The sequence below is a fragment of the Myotis daubentonii genome, chromosome 7 (genome assembly GCF_963259705.1).
Source record: "Myotis daubentonii chromosome 7, mMyoDau2.1, whole genome shotgun sequence".
In the NCBI taxonomy this organism is placed as follows: domain Eukaryota; kingdom Metazoa; phylum Chordata; class Mammalia; order Chiroptera; family Vespertilionidae; genus Myotis; species Myotis daubentonii.
In genome coordinates this window covers 19,371,606-19,393,044 of record NC_081846.1, presented here as the reverse complement: position 1 = coordinate 19,393,044, position 21,439 = coordinate 19,371,606, and the positions used below count along the sequence as shown (strand labels likewise).

The window sequence follows — 21,439 nt, the reverse complement described above, 5'->3', positions numbered from 1 at the left end:
TTTGTCTCTAATGCCCATTGCTTCATGCCTGATTATTTCATCAATTTTCCATATCATATTTGGCTCCTACACATGAGCGTGCAGTGATTAGACTCTTCAGCCTTGATGGAAGGCTTTCTTCCATTAATTCCATTCATTTCAGCAGTCATGGTGCTTATTCCCTCCACACGCCCTTCACATTCATCCACCAAATTCCAGTTTCCAGTCCTGGGTTTAAGGCCATTTTATTTACTAATGTGTGTTCTTTACCTTCTTTGGAATGCATTTCATATTTCACCTCATTACTTGTGCTTTGGTTTATTTATACTTTGTCAGTTGTATACTTATTTGTTGAATGAATATATCTCTTCTAAGATTACAGGCAAGGACAATATTTTCTAAGTCTTATGTATCTCTCCAAAATACCTAGTTTACATGTTAGGCTTTAGGTTAAAGTATATCAGAAAATAGAAAATATATTTAAGAACATTTTGAAAAAATTCACTCTGTAAGGTCCCTTAGGAACTCATTCTAATGAAATTATTAATGTTTAGTCTGAGTCGATGGCTTTGTGGCAGATCTAAAAAAAAATCTTCCCTGTGTAGTAATAGAGAATAACAGATTTATCACTGTCTTCAATTAAAAAACAATCACATTGGTAATCCCTGTGTGTGACATGTGACTTTTCCTCCTTGTGTTACCTATTTTTTAAAAAAGAATAAATTTAATTATGAACATTTTAATATGATTTTTCACTCAAAATCTGTAAGCAAAGTGTTAGCTCATTCAAATATATCAACATGGAGGAAAAAGGTTTTAAGACTTTTTTGTGCCCCTATAATAAAAAGGAGAAATTTTACATATGTTCTACCTTCTCTTGCAGTGGTTTATGAAGTTTTCATTTAAAATCTTGTGTCTGACTCCAAGTTACAGTGATCACAACATCACAGAAGCATGAGGATTTAATAGGCTCCATCTCCCATTATACAGGGCTGAGGTTTAACCAATTATTTCTCAAACTAGCATTTGTAATGTGCCATTCTCTAGTTCACTGATAATACAGAAGGGCTAAAGGGCTAGTGAATTATGTATAAGTAGAAACCAATCACAATCTAAGTAGAGTAACCACAGTGTTTTAAAGACCAGATGAAATAGTAAGTTTTGTGTAAAGGACTGTAAACATAAATTAGACTCCTGCTAGTCATTAATGAAGCAGTTCTTCAGACAGTAAAAGTATCTTATGAGACCACTGTTTTATTTGCTAGTTTTTGAGTTAAAGCCCTCATTAGCTGATTGCCAGGTACTTTGGGAAGTACTTTCATTAACATTTTTTTCATGTTGTTACTGTGGACTTGATTTGTATCATGTAAAGTAAGTATGCTACAGCTATTATGCATTACAGTGCACGTGATTGGGCTCTTACATTTTATTTCTTTGAAGTATAAATTCTACATTTGTCTTTGTTAAAAAGTCTTTATGTGTGCAGTGATTTTTTTTGATGGTAGATACTGTGACTTTTTTTGTTTTTTATTCAGTTTTGCACTTGGTGATTTAAGACCTGGAATGTTGGTTTTTGAACTCTGATTTCTATTTTTTGATTGTCAGACTTATAGAGTATGACTGTGAAGAGAAAGTTGACATGTGGGCATAATGATTTAGGAAATGCAATTGAGAGGTATCAAGTGTAGTGATGAGATCAGCTGCTTTTGAAATGAGCTGAGATTGTCTGCTCTAACTATATGAGAATTTGTGAAGACCCAAATTTCAGGACAGAGATGTGTGTCACTTTGTTGTAAATCAGAAAGCTGAAGTGCAATTGATAGTAGTATACCTCTTCGGAAGAAGACTGTTGCCAGAGAGAGGTTACACATACCTGAACCTGGGCACAAAGGGAACTCTGAAAATACAAATCTATCAGTGTTTACCTGGCACTGTCCCAATAAGGAATAGTGACTAAACCCAATAGTCATGGATAGCAGTTATTAGAGAAACATTTTTTTCTTAATTCATTTGATTTTTTTTCCCCTTCTGTGCCATCAAAACAACTTTCTGTAAGGTCTTTAATGACTTGTCTCTAAACCCGGTAGATGCTTCTGTCTCTTATCTGTGTGTCTCTCATCCAAGTGCCCTCCATTCAGCATCGGAGGTGACACCCCTCCACCTCCCTCCTCCCTAATGTTTCACTGTTTCCTTCCGGGTCTTTTTCTACACATTCAATACAGTTGTAAAATCTGGTATTATACCATGTTTATAATTTTATATCCTGTTTAATACATTGCATTTTCACGTGAACTTTAGTGGCTGTTATATGGATATATGATAATCTTAAAAACCATAAAAGATTATGCCCTTGCCAGTATGGCTCATTGGTGTCATCCCATGCACCAAAAGGTTGCAGGTTTGATTCCTGGTCAGGGCACATGCCTGGGTTGTGGGCTTTGTCCCCAGTAGGGGGCGTGCAGAAGGCAGCTGATCAATGTTCCCCTCCGACATCAATGTTTCTTTCCTCCTCCCTTCATCTCTCTCTAAAAATCAATAAAAATATTTTAAAAAACTATAAAAGATTATAAGAGAAATGTTCATTTTAGAAAACTTCTGCCATGGTGTATTGTATTAAAAAAATTTTGAAATCGTATGTAAGGAAGTGGAATAGTAGACAAGAGTTGTATAGTTTTTAGAATTTACTGATCAATGAAAGACTAATAATGGGCAATAATGGATATTACTGTTAATGAACAAGGAAAACGCAGCCTTAAACCAAGTCATTGGCCTTCCTCTGTCTGTCTGCTCATCTTGGAAATAGCAGCCATACCATGTGTAAAGTCTCCTCCGGTGTGATATCCTGTGACCTGTGAATTAGGGAGTATGTGGTGAGAAGTCCGCTTGTTCTCTGAACCATTGCAGTGTGTTCTGGGATGGTGTGGTTATTACAGAGCGTAGTGAACTTACCTATTACAGTTAATTTAAAAAGTCACCACTTTCGGTTGTTTGTCATGTGGCATTGGTTTTCCTTCTAGTGGATCCAACGTCCTATCCTGTGAATTTATTTGATCTCTGATCTCTGTGTTTACTTATATAGATGATAGAGCCTATAATTGCTACAGTAAATGATTTTTATTTGCATTTGAAAACATCTTACACAGAGTGATTAATGATTTAAAATATTAATATGAACACAAGAATACAGAGCTGTGAAAAAAATTCATGTGTAAGTTAACAATTTATTCAACTAAAAATACCCCCTGTGATTGTCTGGTGTCAAATTGAAGTTTCACCTCTTTTTTTCCGTTGAATTCAGCTGCGTGTGCATACTTGATCCTTATAGTTTATGTGAATTCTGAGTCATTTCTTTAGTAAAAATAATGTACTGTTAAGGAAGTTGAAAATTTATATTGCTGGTGCATTCCTTTAGTTAAGAATCAAATCACATATTTTATGTACTTAATCCACTTGTACTTATTTTACCAGTAACATATTTGGTCTGCGACCTGTGGATTATGCAGACAGTAAGACTATGAAATCGCTATTGCTGCCGCCAGAGAAGAATGAATCATCATCCACTCGCCATTGCTCAGTAGTAAGTGTGGATTTAGCTTTGGGAAATTTATATCTTTTACTGAAATTGTTTATGAAAGAAGCATAATTAAAAAGTTTCCAGTTAGCAAATTGCTTTCATTCACAAAACAATTATTGAGCACTTCTTGTATATTAGCTCTTGTGAATTTGAAGACATAATTGGAATAAATGTATCAACAAATATTTGTTGAACCCACCCCCCTCTATATTTTAGGCAGCATTTATCTGTAGTGAATATGACTGATATAACTCTTATTCTCAAGGAGCTTACATTTTAGTGGGCGATAGGAAACATTGTAAATGTATAAGCTAATTTAAATAAAATAATCCACCATCATTGCCCACTGTAATCAGCTATACAGAGTGAGTGTGGCAGTCCCAATAAAAGGAACTGCTGCTCAGAGACAAGGAAGCATAAAGACCTTGGAAATCAGAGAAACTAGAGGTTAGTGTGAGAGGAGCATAAGGTGTGTAAAAGAGGAATTGACAGTGAAGAGCTAGGTTGGGATCAGATTGTGAAAAGCCTTGAATTCCCTGAGGAGGAGTTTTGACTTTTATTTCCCTGGTTAGTGGGGTAACTTCAGTGTGTTTTTAATGGAGTGGGACTGCAGAGGGTAGGCGGGGGTGGGACAAGACTAGAGACTGGTGAGGAAGCTGTTGTGGTGGAGCCCAGGTGTGCAGTGGTCAGGACTGGAACTGCAGGTGGTGGTGGTGAGGTGGGATGGGGAGGAGAAGAGGGTTTTAGAGAGATGGATGGTGGACTCCCTATATTTAGCAACTGCTGAGATGGGGGAAATAAGAAAACGGGCTATGTTGACATCTAGGACCATGAGAGAAGTCTTCTTGTCCTGTAAGGGCAGTGGTAATGAACTGGAAGAGAACCTAGAAATCAGGTCAATTTCCTCATTTTAGGAATGAGAAAGTTGAGACCTAGAAAGGTTGTGATTTGCCCTGGGTTAATCAGCTGTAATTTTTTTTTTTTTTAATGGATCAGTTAGAACACAAATTATTAGGTCAGTACTCATTCAGTCTCAGCATACTTAACAACTATAAATTGGCACTTATTTTATTCATTTGAACTTGAACTCTTCTGGCAGGACATAGCATAACTAAGTTGTCATTTGCCAATGTTCCTTTTATGTAAAAGCTAGAGAAATGTTATTTTAAATGTGTCAAAAATAAAGCTATCTTTATGAAATTCTTGGAGTCCAAGGATATTAATGCCCTTCAGAAAGAAGCAATGTGATTATCCTCCTCTCAACTCAACTATCCTATTACTATTGTGTTTTTCTTAAATGTAGATTTTCTTAAATCTGTACTTTCTGCGTGTCACATGGACATGGCCAGTGACTATCCTTATTTACTGTCTTAATGGTAGAAACTTGATAGTAATGGTAGATACCATAACCCATGATAAGTTCTAAGTTGAAAGGGATTTTTCTTTATGCGCAATCTTAAAAGCTAAGTTCTGGGATCTTCCTTCCTCCAATCATACCAGACTCCCTGCACTCATTCTTTTCCTGCCACATGGGCTGTCTTGCAGTTTTTTGAATCCACTAAATATACCCCATTTTAGGTCCTTAGCACTAGCTCTTATCTCTGCCAGGAAAAATGTGGGACCAGAAATCAAATGGCTCCTTACTCTTCAGATTGGACTCCATTGTAGTCTCACCAAAGAGACCTCCGCATTACAGTATATTAACTAGCACCCTGCCAGTGCTTCTTACCCCTGACCTGACATTATTTATCATTTTGTTGGTTCCCTCCCCACCCCACCCCCCCACCCCCAGCCCAGTTAGAATATAAACTGTGTGAGGGCAGGCACTTGCTCTTTAGTTTACTTAGAACAGCGTCTGGCAGTTAGCAGTGCTCTCTTAAGTTTGTGTTGCCTGCATGAATGACTTCTGGAGGGTTGTTCATGATATACACTTTACCCTGAAACAAGCACAAGTGCTTCATTGCTGAGTCTGAAATCCTTCAAATCAGTGATTTCTAAACTCTGCAAGCTGCATCAGGAAGCTTTATGAAGAAGAAGAGGTGATGAGTGGGTGGGGGTTGAATTTCTCTACTTCCCATTTAGAAGTTTTATTAGTCTCAAGTAAAGGTTAATGGCTGTTGGAAAGCATGTTTAATTTGAGAAGCAGCCTTTAAGCTTAAAGACTTAGAAAGCTGCTTTTCAGGTTCATATTGTGACGTCTCTGCCCATGCTCCCTTTGAGCAACATCTATGTCCTTTTCCTTCTTTTCATAGTTTTTAAACCATATTTTTGATAAACTCATTACTTAAGAATAACTGATTTATCTAAGAAGACATTCCATATCCAACTATCCTTTAAATAAGGGTTTAATGCCAGTGTACATAGTATCTAATCGCTATAAAATCAGGATATTGAACCCCTTGGGGTGTTTTTTTTTAAAAATATATTTTTATTGATTTCGGAGAAGAAGGGAGAGGGGGAGAGAGAGGGAAACATCAATGATGAGAGAGAATCATTAATTGGCTGCCTCCTGCACGCCCCACACTGGGGATTGAACCCACAACCCGGGCATGTGCCCTGACTGGGAATCAAACCCTGACCTCCTGGTTCATAGGTCAATGCTCAACCACTGATCCATACCGGCCGGGCTTGGAATGTTTTTTGAATGTCTTTTGAACCTCATGGTTCTCAGACCTCTGCTTATTCAAACCAAATGTCTCCTACCCTCTCCTCTCACCCCTGTCTCATATAGGCTTGTGGCTTTAGCAGCTGTTTGCTTTATGTTTTGTTTGTTTTTAATAGAATTTCTTAACTATGAGAAATTATGGCCAGTTTCTTTTTTTAAAAAATTCAAATTTAAAAACTGTGATAGGAAAAGGCTTGACCCACGTTGGTGCTTTCCTTGGCTTGGTAGAAATAGTTGCATGTCCTATATTTGGAGTTGATATCTTTTCACTCTTGTGTAGAGAATTAATTTAGCTGAAGCAAAGTTATATAAATTGGAAAGTAAAATGTTTCATTTAGAGCTATCCTATGGCACCTATTTGTATAACTGACAAGAATTATTGAAAAACTGTTCTTTTTAATATTACCATTGAATAGTAATTGAACAATCCATAGAGTACACTGAACTATTTTCATGTTAGGGAGTGTTTGCAGTATTTAAGGTAGACATGGTTGCAACATGTTATAGTTTAGTGAATAGGAAAGATACATGGGCAGGAATGTGGTGTAAATGTGTGTATGATGTACATGGCATGTCCAGTAAAAGTACCTTTGCACTCAGCTGGTGTGGTTCAGTGGTTGAGCTTCAACCCATGAATCAGGAAGTCACCATTTGATTCTGGGTCAGGGCACATGCCCCGGTTTCAGGCTCGATCCCCAGTAGGGGGCATGCAGGAGGCAGTCTATCAATGATTCTCTCTCATTGTTGATGTTTCTCTCTGTCTCCCTCTCCCTTCCTCTCTGAAATCAATAAAAATATATTTTAAAAAAAGAATTATTGAGGTCTATTTATAGATGTAGCCAACAATGTAGATGTAGTATTGTAGGGCATCAGCCTGGATGAATGATCTCTATGATAGGTGAAGTGCATGTATAAGCACCAGCTTTCTCTAATCTAATTGCTGAATTGTGTTGGTGATCATACTGTCAGTGATTCACTCATGTTCTTTGGAGCTTTGAGATGCCAGATGTCCAGTACACATATAGACTCACATGGAGGAAAACCCTAGGTCTTATATTTGAAAACTGCACAACTGTTTTTTGCTTTACCCTGTAATACATTTGTGTTGGTTTATCTTTTGTTTTCTTCAGTGCTCAATCATTGCTTTTTTTTTTTTTTTATCAGGTAGCTTTCAGCTAACTCTGATTCCAATTCCATTTATTAAATTTCGGTTGGCTACTATTGAATGCACTATCTATTGCATTACTTTTTTTTTTTTTTAAGCTTTCAATTCTTTTCCCTAATGTTATCCATTGGTAACTTCTCTTTACTTTTGTCTTTTTTAATCTCCTGTAATACAATTCTGAGTCTTTCTATGGCACTTCTTTCCTTTCCATGAGCTGCATTAACTTACTACTCAGGTGAATCTGGCCAAACTTTTGTATTCTCTTGTCTATTGGCATTTTCTTGGTTTTGAAAAGTAACTGTTCCAGTGATAAAAATGTGTTTCTATCTTTGAGATCACTGCTGTTCTACATGTCTTAGTGTTTTTTTAATTTTATTTTTCACATAATCTAACTTTAAATAGACCAAGTTTGAGTTCAACTCTATTAGAATAAGTTAGTGGAGCAGAGACAGCGAATTGATCATTTTAAATGGGTATTTGCAGTTACTTTTTTTTTTTTAAAAAAAAAAAAAAAGCTTATTGGTGACAGAATGAAGTTGTAAAACCCTAAAGAGATCCAATTTAGAATCAAGGAAACAAGATGCCCTGAGTGTAAAGAGCTATCCCAAGTAACTTTTTAAATGGGGAGGGGAGAAGGGCAGTTACTTCAATTAATTGAGCATTAAGGTTTTGAGTGATGAATGAATGGAAATTATTAGGAATTAGTAGATAGAGTAAGCTAAGTAATGAAATTCAAGCTTACATCAAGTGAAGGTCAGCTTATTATCTTTCTCTAGTCCTTAAATGTTTTTAACACTGTGGCATCTCTTTTTTTATTCACAGATGCATGCTGCTCAGCGTAGGGATGGACCTCTTGTACTCATAGGCAGTGGGCTTTCTTCAGAACAACAGAAATTGCTCAGTGAGCTTGCAGCGATTCTTAAGGCTAAAAAATGTGCTGAGTTTGACAGTACAGGTGAGGATTCTTTATTCATTTTTGGTAGAAAAAATTTAAAATAGGTTAATCCTTTGTAGAACTCCATTGGGTATCACTATATACTTTTCATCTTGTAATAAATTTAAAATCTTCCTATAGTTATAAACTACTTATAGGCTTAATTTGGTGAGGAAATGTAAAGTTTAAAGCTTTGCTCTTAGTTTAGTACAGAACAATATATCAGAAAAGCAAACTTTTGAGTTTGCTAATGACAAATAAATTGTAGTGCATGTAATGCTTTAAATCCTCAGTTTTGATTTGACAATAAAGGAAAAAATATGGTATATGCTAGTGTGACTTTAAGATATTTGCTGTATGAAATGATTTTTCATGTTGGTGGCCCAACTACAGAATGATGATCAAAGAAGGCTTCTAAATATAAAAATTGTTTTTGAAGAAAATTCAGATAGAAGCATATAAACTGTAGACTAGTTATAAAATACAAACTGTTTAAATAATTATTTTGGTTTCTGTATCTGTTTCTCTTACTGCTTTTTTTGTGTTCTAGTGACTCATGTCATTATTTCTGGTGATACAGTTCAAAGTACCCTGAAATGTATGCTTGGGATTCTCAATGGATGCTGGATCCTGAACTTTGAATGTAAGTGTTAGAGTTGAGAGAATTACAAAGTGAATCAAGTAGACTAATTTCATTTTTCGTAGTTCGCTGTTGCCAATAATTGTTTAAGGAACTTACCTCTGGTTAGTAATGCATTTTACAAAAGCTTGTCATATTTATGGTATCATTTTGATGTTCTTGGTAAATGTACATAGATATGTTCTGGTTTCAAAGTATTTTTTTCTACAATACCAACTATTTTAATAATGCATAAATGGATTGTATAGTAGACTCTTTAAAAAATTTATTTTTATTGATTTCAGAGCGGAAGTGACAGGGAATCAATGATGAGAAAGAATCATTGATCAACTGCCTCCTGCACGCCCCCCTACTGGGGATCAACCCCACAGTCCAGGCATGTGCCCTTGACTGGAATCGAACTTGGGACCCTTCAGTCCGCAGGCCTATGCTCTATCCACTGATCCAAACCGGCTAGGGCTGTATTGTAGATTTTTTAAGCCCAAGCAATCCATATTACTATTTTTTAAAAACCATATTTTAATTGATTTTTTAGAGAGGAAGGGAGAGGGATAGAGAGTCAGAAATATCGATGAGAGAGAAGCATCGATCAGCTGCCTCCTGCACACCCCCTACTGGGGATGTGCCCACAACCAACGTACATGCCCTTGGCCGGAATCAAACCTGGGGCCCTTCAGTCCCCAGGCCGACGCTCTATCCACTGAGCCAAATCGGCTAGGGCTCCATATTACTATTAAGTGATCAATTTAACTTAATAAATGCATATTTTAAATATACCGTTATGAAATAAAAGTACTCTATGATTTCTGAAAACTTATAAGTAAACACTCTTTTGCCTTTCTCAGCTAATCTGGTATATTTTAGGAAGCTGCTGGGGAATTTAGACTACCTTGTGTAACACCCAATTGGGGGCAATTATATCAACTATTATCTAGAACTCGCTGCAAATGTATCCCCATTACCCGCTTCTTGTTGGTAGTCAGATAACACCATCATCAGAGCTGCCTTTCACCTTCCCTACTCTTGACTTGTTTGCTTTTCTTAACCTTGGATTCACTTAGGACTTGCAGACAAAGGAAAACTCACACAAGGTTATTTTCTACTCCTGAATAGCAAAAGTAGCTATTTTGGTTACAGTGGCTAAAATAGGACAATAGATTGACCTTTTCTGTAGAAAAGAATAGTGGTGGTAAGGGGTTAAGGAGGAATCTTGTGATGATATAGGTAAGTATTTTGGTCCTAGTGGTGGTTACCTTTCAAAGGCCACAATTAAATTATAGATCTATAGACACACACATACCAAACACACATGAGTGCATGTGTAACTGATGAGATCTGACTAAGCTGTGGATTGCATCAATGTCAACTTCTGACTTCGGATATTGTGCTATAGTTGTGTAAGATGTTAACATTGGTCCCTGGAGGAAACTGCATGGGATTTCCTATCAATCTAATTATTTCACATTAAACATTTAAAGAAACAAAGAATAAAAATATTTGTTCAATGAAATTTTCTTTTTAAGAAGCAAATAATGGATCAGAATTAGTTTTTAAAAACTTTGTTTTATGGTTCTGTGTTTTGAAGTTTTTATGGTAGAAATGCTTGATTTATTAAGATCTTTATTATATTACTAATTTAATCTATAGTTTGAAGTTGATTTGGTTTATAAAACTATTTCCTTTTAGCATTTTGTATTCATGTCCTTTTTATTTATTGATTTTTAGAGAGAGAAAGAGAGAGATGGATATGGATTTGTTGTGCCACTTTCTTCATTTATTGGTTGATTCTTGTATGTGCCCTGACCAGGGATTGAAGCAGCAGTCTTGGCCTAGTAGGACGAATCTCTAACCAACTGAGTTACCTGGTCAGGGCGGTGTTAATGTCCTTTTTAATGCAGCTACCACTTATCTTGTGATACTGGTCTCCACTGATATGTTTCTGTCCAGCTAAGTGGATGTGACTGGCAACGGCACCCCTCTGTCCTCATCATTCTGTTATTAATCTCTCCCAATCATGACCAGTTTAAAAAATATGGTAAAAAATTGGACTAACCATTTACATAGGAAAAAAAAGTTTTCCCTTTTTGTCTCATTCCTATTTTTTTTTGAAACTTATTTTCCCTTTCAAATTCATGGCAAGTCTTACTTGGCCTCAATGTTTAAAAAAATTGATTTAAAATGGTTCCATGATTCTAGATGCTTTTGTACTGAATCTGTGTCAGAAATATTGCCAGTGGTTACAGGAAGGAATAGATTTTCATAATAATAAGGTGTCAGTAATAAAGAAGCCATGTGAAATTTTGAATGTTACGGCATTTACCACTTAACTTGAGTATATGGTTCTTGTGAATATGCTGAACTTGCATTTGGTTACATATACAGGCTACATGATTCATGTCCATAAAATCTGCCTTCTATAAGAAATGGAAGTTTTTGTCAATTGAATGGCTTGTCAGTGTCATTTTTATAGAATCACTGATGTACTCTAGCTGACTTAATAGGGTACTATTTGGTGATTCTCACAGTAGTGAATAACATATACTAATTTCAGTGATTCTTTCAGTGTAAAGGATGGATGGAATCTCTTATTGAAGTGCATAACCCTATTCTTTCTAATACAGAGTCCAAGGAGAAATAGCTCTAGGGCTTGAGACAATTACTTTAAACAGTCACTGAGTTTATAAAAAATAGGCAAGAACGCTCAAAATACCTTTTTTCCCTAATATATATTTCTTGCAGTTTCTATATTCTTAGTCTTAGGCATCCAGTTTGATTTAAAAAAAAGTTCAGAGCTATTCAAAACTATCTGAAAACCATGTATATTAAACAAAGAAAATATGGAGCAGAGCTTTCAAAGTTAATTGTAAAGTTTTGTGACTCATTAAAACTAGATATTGCATTTGAGGTTATTCATTAGTTTGCTGGAGACAAAAATCTTTACTGGCTTAACTATGTAGAAACTTTAATATAATATAATCTACTTTAATGGGATTTTCCATAAACTTCGGAGATTCTAGGGGAAACTAAATGTTCTCTGTAGATAATTGACTTATTTAACAAACTAAACAAATTAACAAAAAGAAAAACTGTTCAATTTATTGGAAGTTTTCTGTTTAAACATATTTTGTCTTTGTTGGTTAATAACCCTTATTTTTCTATGTTGTATATGGAGAATGTGTTAGAATGTTTCACTTAATGGATTTAGCATGAGGATTCGGAAAATCAGCCATAATATTACTACTGCACCATTCTGTCTCATTATATGTATTTTACAGATATTTTATAGAAATGGGAGCTATAGACAGGAAAAGTTCCTTCTTCAAGATTAAATTTTTGGCTAAGATTCTATTTTATTCCTAGTTTTAGTACTAACCTCCTCATAGGCAACTTATAACCAGCTCTGTGTAAGGGTGAGTTTTGGTAGGGAGGTGACTAGAGTGAAACAATGGAAAATATATAAATGTCATTTCATTTATCCCTTAGAGCAGTGGTTCTCAACCTGTGGGTCACGACCCCTTTGGCGGTCGAACGACCCTTTCACAGGGGTCGCCTAAGACCATCCTGCATATCAGATATTTACATTACGATTCATAACAGTAGCAACATTACAGTTATGAAGTAGCAACGAAAATAATTTTATGGCTGGGTTACAACATGAGGAACTGTATTTAAAGGTCCAGAAGGTTGAGAACCACTGCCTTAGAGTATAAATAAGGTAGAACTGCATCCTAAAGATGTAAATGAGACGTCAGTGAGAAAATATCTTTTGACCTGCCCTTTTAGTACACTGCTTTCAAAATTTTCTCTAGTCTAACCTTTAAAAAAAATGTTTTTTAATTCTGCCTCTTCATTTTTCATCATTGTGAAGGGGAGAGCAGATGGCTGTCATCTTTTCTTTAATAATCTCTCCCTCTTCCCCACTCTCATCTAAGTTTAAATATAATTGCTGCTGTAGGAGTTTTGAAAGTCCTCAGCACCTAAGGGAATTGCTGTGGGAATATGCCAAACAGTTGACATTGGACTTGAGTCTGTGAGGTGCGGAAGGGCCAAATAGAGTGGTTTTCCTTTTTGTTTTAAGTTGAGGAAGATGGAACCTAAAAGATAATCATTATGTATTTTATTACAAACCTCGTAATCAGATTAACATGATTTTACTTTTCTATTGAAATTTGTCTCTTCACATGAATATTGAGAATGCTGTGGAGTTTTAAAAATAAATGTAGTTATTTTTTTATTCAAACTTTGTTAATTATCAAAAAATGAATATACCAAAGCATTTATATCAACTAAGATTGATTAGGCAACTTCATGCTTACAGGAATTCTTTACCAAAAATTCTCTAAGAATAAAAATAAATAAACATCCTTTGGTCTAATAATTCCCCTTCTGAGAATTTACCCTAATCAAGTAATGAAGATTAAAAAAAACAAAAAGCAAAACTATTTGTGTTATTATTTCTAACTAGAGGCCCGGTGCACGAAATTCGTGCATGGTGGGGAGTCAGGGGGAAGGGTGTCCCTTAGCCCGGCCTGCACTCTCGCAATCCGGGATTGCTGGCTCCTAATGGTTCGCCTGCCTGCCTGCATGATCACCCCTAACCACTCTCCTGCCTGCCTGATTGCTCCTAACTACTCGCCTGCCTGCCTGCCTGCCTGATCGTCCCTAACCACCTCTGCCTGCCTGCCTGATCACCCCTAACTGCTCTGCCTGCCTGCCTGATCACCCCTAACTGCTCTGCCTGCCTGCCTGATCGCCCCTAACCACCTCTGCCTGCCTGCCTGATCACCCCTAACTGCTCTGCCTGCCTGCCTGATCACCCCTAACTGCTCTGCCTGCCTGCCTGATCACCCCTAACTGCTCTGCCTGCCTGATCACCCCTAACCACTCGCCTGCCTGCCTGATCACCCGTAACCACTCGCCTGCCTGCCTGATCACCCCTAACTGCTCTGCCTGCCTGCCTGATCACCCCTACCACCTCTGCCTCAGCCCCGCTGCAAGGCTTCATCCAGAATGACTTCTGGAAGGTCATTCGGCTGTCCAGCCTAATTAGCATATTATGCTTTTATTATTATAGATAGCAAGAAGTAGGGGGAATAGCTTAAGTATGAGATAAGAAAATTCTGAAAGACAGCAATATTCTCTGAAAAGAATTATATTTTTATATGTTATTAACACTGGAGTATGAAAAACAGGATTGTTTCAGTTTAAAATGTATAGGACAATTAATATCTCTATTTTCAACGATATTTAAATGTGTGAATGCATACAGCAAAGAAATAAAAGAAAACAGTAGTAGACTAGTAGGTAGGTACCTGTTTGTTTATAACCATTTTAAAAACTGTGTGTCTGTTAAGCAGAATTCAGGTTCTCTGGAAAGAAATTATACTTCTCAAGTTGCAATAATAGTATCTTCTGTACAGTTTTTCTAAAGAGTAATTGCATAGGTAAGTGCTTAGTCTCAGTCAGGGAGATTATAACCTGTGTGTGTACACTTCTCCACTCTGACCCACCAGATCTTTTATACCTGTTAGGCAGACCTAGCAAATACATTTTCATATGGTGATTGTTCTAATCAAAATAGATATTCTTTTTTTAATGTTATTTTATTGTTTAAAGCATTACAAATATGTAGTACATATGTCTCCTTTTTTCCCCATTGACCTTCCCCCAGCCTTCTCTCCCTCACTCCCCCCCACCCCGCCCCAGTGTCTTGCATCCATTGGTTATGCTTATATGCATGCATACAAGTCCTTTGGTTGATCTCTTACCTCCCCACAACCCTCCCCTGAAAGGAAACAGATATTCTTACATAAATATATGAACTTTAAAGATATGGCTGAAAAAGAACACCAACTATGAATTTTTAAATTATTTAATTAAGAAAAATTTTGGACATTTGACTCCCACTTGGTCATTTAACCACATCTATAAAGAGAAGAATTATTTTGATATTATTACTCATAAAGTTTTAGAGTTGCTATTTAAAATGTTGCCTATGAAAATTTTATAATGCAGTAATATGTTATGATGGAATTTAACCTGTTTTCTTAATATGCATTAAGTAAAATAAATATAGCATGCTATCATATGAGGAAATATGTTTTTATATGTAAATATGTTTATAATTAGATAACTGGCTTAAAAGTATCCAGAAATAACTAGCTGTTAAATAATATTTATCTGGAATCACAAAAATCTAATGATTGGTGACAGTGTTTTCTGTGATATTCCAAATCTAGAGGTTTATGCTGACACGGGTGGAGCATTTAGCTTTTATTTTACTTTTTTTTAACCTTTATTTCATTGTTCTTTTTCTCTTTACTGTGGATTGTAATAATATTGGCCTTATATTTTTCTTGTCACCCGTTTTTTTCAAAAATTGCTGTATGTATAAGTTGTTGCTTTTCTATGTTTTGTCATTGGTTTAAAACATTTCCTCTTGTGAATTTCTTTTTTTATCGAGTTTAGTGATATCATAGCCTAGTTTACTAAAAGGACTAATAGAAAAGCATTTAAAAAATGAATTCGTTTGTTTTTACAATGTGAGTATTATTTTTCTAATAGAATCAGAAGGGAAATGTATTAATATGCTTTTGTCTTGATTTACGTAAGTGCCTATTTTGGACCTCATGACATATATTTTTTTAATTTTAATTGATTTTAGAGAGGAAGGGAGAGGGAGAGAGATAAAAACATCAATGATGTGAGAGAATCACTGATTGACTGCCTCCTGTATGCCCCAGCCCCAGACATGCGCCTTGACTGGGAATGGAACCGTGGCCTCCCTGTTCACAGGTTGATGCTCAACCACTGAGTGACACTGGCCGGGCTCTACTGACATATTCATTAGGACTTTTGCTTTTGACAGAGTGATGTTTGATTCTATTTTAATTGTTTTTAGGACATTTGGTGTTAACTAAGAGTGATACTTAATTCTGAATTTCAATGCTACTAGTATTTCAGTTTCAAATCTAGATGTTTATAATGGCATGTGTAGAGCATTTAGCTTTCATTTTACTTTTTACAGTAGCTCCAGAACAATTCTTTAAAATATAGACTTGTTTATAGCTCTAGCTTTTGAAGAGACTGGGCAAATTCTGGGGCCTTCCATAGAGGGGTATTTTCCCTCGTTGGACATTTAGCAGATATTCATATTGAAGCATTATTCTGTCTTAATTGTATTCTGTAAACATGGGTGTGTAGCAGTGCATACAGGAATCCCCTTTTTCATACCCCCTTCCATTTGTATGATTCTTTTTTCCTTCTAAAATGATGAAAATAAGCTTAATATAGATCCATGGGTATCACTACTGGTTCATACAGCTAAAATAAAAATAAACACCTATAGATATACCTACTTTTATGAAGTAGGAGGTAAGAGTGGCTACTAGAGATTTAGAATAAAGGAATACCTTTCTGTATAGTACAAGCTTCTTTTTTGGAAAAAAAAATATTGTAGCCTGGAATTTATAAGCTGCTTTGGTATGCACATATTCCCAGCGTTGCTAAGGTGGCCAGAGCTTCATTAGTGACTCTGAGTTAATAACTGAGTTAAGCAATACTTTGGGAATTGGGCTGCTTACCTATAAATAAAAACTGTAATACGATCAGGGCCAAAGGAAAACTTACCTGAAATGGTAGGCATGATCAGGAATACACCTGAGCTAAAAGATTCTCTTTGTTTTAATAAGATGAGAAATTCATTCCTGCATTTCTGCAAAATGATAGCTTCAGTCAAAATCTTAAAATATGGAAACATGTAAAACATAAAAAAAAAAATATATATAAAACATATCTTTTGTCCAGCTGGTGAGACTCAGTGGTTGATCGTCAACCTGTGAGCCAGGAGGTCACAGTTCGATTCCCTTCCGGGTCACATGCCCAGGTTGTGGGCTCAACCCCTAGTGCAGGGCATGCAGGAGGCAGCTGATCAGTGATTCTTTCTCATTATTGATGTTTCTGTCTCTCCCTCTCCTTTCCTCTCTGAAATCAATATATTTTTAAAAAATAAAACATACCTTTTTTTTTCTTTTTACTTTTTATTCCTCTCCCTCCCCCCTCACCCCCACCCAATCAAAAAGCATATCTTTTATAGGGAGAGTGGCCTGACACATTTTAAAGTATATATATATCATTTTGGCATATACAGAAATCTATATTTGCATAAATAACATAGCTTATCCATGTTAAGTCATTTCAGTTTGGAAATTATTACTGAGAAAGCTAACAGTTTGTCTTGCATATGCTTTTTTCTGCAAAAGAGAATAAGTTTATCTTTGTGCTAAACTATTTTAGTGGCATATGATGGAATAATATAGACTTCCTTAAGTACATATTACAACTATAAAATATATTGGTTAAATTTTAAAAAGTATTTTTAAATTGCTGAACAATTTTAAAATTTTGATGTATGTTACACTATATATCATACTTTCAGTGAGTTTATGACTAGGAATGTTGGGAGAGTTCTGATATTTTGTTTAACATGGAAAACATGGAAAGTAGACTTAAGAATTCCTGTTGGAAATTAACTTTTTTAAAAAAATATATTTTATTGATTTTTTACAGAGAGGAAGGGAGAGGGATAGTTAGAAACATCCATGAGAGAGAATCATCGATCAGCTGCCTTCTGCACACCCCCTACTGGGGATGTGCCCGCAACCAAGGTACATGCCCTTGACCAGAATCGAACCTGGGACCCTTTAGTCCGCAGGCTGACGCTCTGTCCACTGAGCCAAACCAGTTAGGGCTGGAAATTAACTTTTATTGGTAAACAAAACCTTAAAACATCTGTTATTTAGGCTTATTCATTAGGTAATGCTTTGGCTGGGATATGCTTCCATTTCCTCTTTGGTGTTAATGTATCACCATTGAAATTGCTGAAAGTTTATTTTAAAGTTTTTCATTCTTGTTTTTCTACTTGTTTAGTTATTCAGTACAGTTAATCTCCAAACAGGTTCACTAGAAAGTTGATATAAATGTGTAATTATCGTAAATGTCTACTGTGCAGTACATCTTCCTTCTGAAACTCCTAGGATACAAATTAGAGTGGCAACTTTGGCAGTAGGTAGATTAAATAAACCCATTGAAGACAAAGCCAAATGCATTGTTCCCCCCACACCTCCTTCCCCAAGGTAGTCAACAGTTTATGCCATTTCATAAACTCTTTGGCTAATCTCTTATAAATAAGGATCCTCCTATTATTCATTTAATAACTGGTCTTGTAAGAGAGGCACAATACAGTAAATCTGAGGAGAGAATGCCTGGCATTTCCTAAGATGCTTTAAAAGAAAAATAATAAAGATTAAAGAAGAAACATTTTTAAATTAATCTAGGAATTGGAGGCTATGTGAGTTCTCATCTTAGTTGTGTCACAGGGAAAGCTGCTTCCGTCTCTTAGGACTTAAGTCTCCTTAGCTATGAAAGGAAGAGCCTGATTAGATGCAGCATCAGGCCAAAGCAGATACAATTTATGTGGTTGTGTCCAGCATTCCCATTTAAGTTTTGTGCCTTTGATATGATGTGTATTTTCCCATTCACTGCTGTCTCCACAACTTCCTGCTAATTAACACCAGGCTCCTCACAGCTGTTTGGAATCTGATTGGCCCTTGTAGACATTATAGTTAACAACCCTTGGACTAGATGTCACTCCCAGCTTTTAAGAAATTCTTGATGTTTCTTCTGCTATGACAGCAGTTCTAACAGAGCACTCTGTCAGCCTTCAAACATGTTGTTTCTTAGTCTTCAGGAGGTGGGGTGGAGCACACTATATTTTTCTTTAGTTGGAGCTTCATTAGGTAGCCTAGAGAGTTGGCACATTGTTCCTTAGAATAAGAGAATATCAGAGGGATGTATTCATTCAGCTCAGTAGTTAAATGTGGATTTTTCTGCCTTACTTTACAGAATTTACTGAATAACTGCCATAAAGCTGAAAGGTTTATGACTTGAAGCATATTTACACTCTAAGGCACTGGCATCTTCCTGTGGAGGTTCCATGCTTCCCTGATGGTGTCTGCCATCTCATTTTCTTGATGCCAGCTTATCTCATTCTAGTATCTATTAAGGCTACATTCTGTTGAGTGACTAATGTCAGCACATTACCAGCATTGATAGATACTATTTTAAATGCATTTTTGACAGTAAATAAAGCCATAATGAATAAGCAACAAGCATAGTCATGGCCCATTTATTTATTTCTGTAATTAGACATTAGCCATCCACTTGTTACAGTAGATACATAGGAGTATTCAGGGTTAAGTCCTTGGCTTTATAGGTTGGTATATTCATTTATCTAAAGATTCTGTTATGAATGCTCTGCAAATATCATTAAGAAAGGAGATTTAGAAATGGGGCTCTGTGCTTGATAAAAAGTTGAAGTAATAGTTTACATGTAAAATAATGAGTGTGATGTAAGTCAGTGATATAGCTAGATTGCTAATGTTTTGGGGGTTTGGTGTTAAATATGGAAATAGTATATGATGTAATGCGAACACACCAGCAATGTTTATGGGATACTACTGTGACCTAGTCAGACATTTTGAGACTCATTTTCAATACACAGTAAAGTTACTATTTTAATACTAGCTTCATTAGAAAATGTTTTTTACTCATTGAGTATTAAAAATTATATTTGTAAAATATGTTTTACTATATGCAAAAACAACAATTTCTATGGAAACATGATATTTATGATAAATTAGAAGAATAAGATTTAGACATTCAGTGTAGCAAACATGGCTAAATAGGATTCTTTTATTAAAAACATTGAGGGAAAGTGACACCAAAGCACAGGCAAAACTAACAAATTAAGAATCACAAGATAGGGGATTATAGGTTGGCCAAGGTTTAGTGTTGCATTTGAATATGCACGAATAGCCCCAAGTCTAGAAAATATTTAGCCTCTTGACAAAGCTCTGCTTTTGGAGAGACGGAGTAGAAGCATTGAGTTGTTCAGTCTTCTGACTTCTATGTATTGAGCAGCATCTTGGAACATCTCAGTTGACATGCTCTAAGGCAGTGTCGCTCACCAAGTCATCTCTAGAGGGTGACTTTAGTGTGTACCTGTCGGATCCCAAACGCGTTGCAGGCTCTGCTTGTTGTTGATTGTAACAAGCACTGTGGAGCCTGTAGTGTGGCCCTCTGGTCCAGGTGCCGTGGACCAGAGCACTTTTGCTTATAGTCCAACAGGAGATGAGACATGATTGGGAGAATGAGTATGCGGATGATAGCATTCAAGTTCAGATTGCCGTGGGCTGAACTAAGCTTTTTATTCACCTTCACTTTGATAACTTAGAGTTTTATTTGTGTGTGAAGTAATGTATTGATTTTGGTTTTTCAGAAAGGAAACAAATTTGTTAGTGTCAGTATGACTTCATTGCTCAGTCCTCTGAAGGAAAGATTTGTATTTTCTTTATATGGCAAGCCCATTTTATTATACTTGTTTTAGCATAAGTAAAGTTTCTGTTTTTATTTTTAAATAATACTTAACCATGAAGAAGAAGAATCGCTTAGGTAAATTGCTTACTTTGAATGAGAAAGAAGCCATCCTCACTTGATAATTTATTTCTCATCCTTGTCTTTTGTCAGGGGTGAAGGCATGTCTGCAAAGCAAACAATGCGAACAGGAAGAGAAATATGAGATTCCTCAAGGACCACAGAGAAGCAGGCTCAACCGAGAACAGCTGGTATTTTCCTTTTGCTACTACTTTCATTGTTCTTATATCTGAATATTATTATCGCTATCACATCAGGAAAAACTTCTCCTGCCCTTTCAACAAGTCCAGGTGACTGATTAAAATTTTAATTGTACTTATTTCAAGCCCTTGATTCTAGGAGATGATCACGAAGAGCAGTAAAACCCAGAAGGTAATAATTTCACACTGTTAATGGGTTTTTGGCATCTTGAACATTGCCATAAACCTTTCAGAATCTGAGGCGAAGTCGCAGATACAGGAAGGAACTTGAAAGAAGACTTACAGCTGCTGCTCGGATTTAGTTACCATATGTCTTTATTGCCATATATTGCAGTTTTAATGGATAATGTTCCATTATCCTGTTGATGTATACATTAGAAATGATGAAGAAGAAAAATTTTCATACAAGGGATTCTGAAACTTTTTTCCCCCCCATAAAGCACACAGAAGTGTGTTTCATAGCTAATTGGATCCTTGGCCATGGCTTCATAATGTATTGTGCTCCATGCAATACATCACTAAACCCTGCAGCCGCAGTCCTGAGCAGCTGCCTAGAGCCTTAGGCTGTTAATATATAGGGCCTCAATATAGATGGGCGGAATTATAAAAGTTCGTGGAAAAGATGGTATCCTTATAATTTAACTTGAGCCCGTATCCCTGAAGCGTATTTCAGATACCCAGGAATCCTTGGCTTTTAGGTCCCACCAAATAGGAATTAATTTTCTGATAAAAGAAATTTGATGAACAGCTTTTGTTTACTTTTTTTTTGTGGTTTGTTTTATACAAAAC

The 21,439-nt window shown here is 36.1% G+C and overlaps 1 protein-coding gene across 5 annotated transcripts in view; it reads left to right on the top strand.

The window, feature by feature from the left end:
• Positions 1-21,279, top strand: part of BARD1 (BRCA1 associated RING domain 1) — a 58,433-nt gene extending 37,154 nt beyond the window's left edge. For 2 of the 5 annotated variants that reach the window (XM_059703046.1, XM_059703051.1), the window contains exons 7-10: positions 3,448-3,556; positions 8,206-8,338; positions 8,868-8,960; positions 20,544-21,269. In XM_059703046.1, coding sequence (XP_059559029.1) covers positions 3,448-3,556; positions 8,206-8,338; positions 8,868-8,960; positions 20,544-20,683 — 475 coding nt within the window. In that variant the 3' untranslated portion in view covers positions 20,684-21,269. Of the gene's footprint in view, positions 1-3,447; positions 3,557-8,205; positions 8,339-8,867; positions 8,961-20,543 lie in introns of all 5 variants that reach the window. The other 3 variants (XM_059703047.1, XM_059703049.1, XM_059703048.1) reach the window with 3 other exon arrangements.
• Positions 21,280-21,439: the final 160 nt, after the last annotated feature.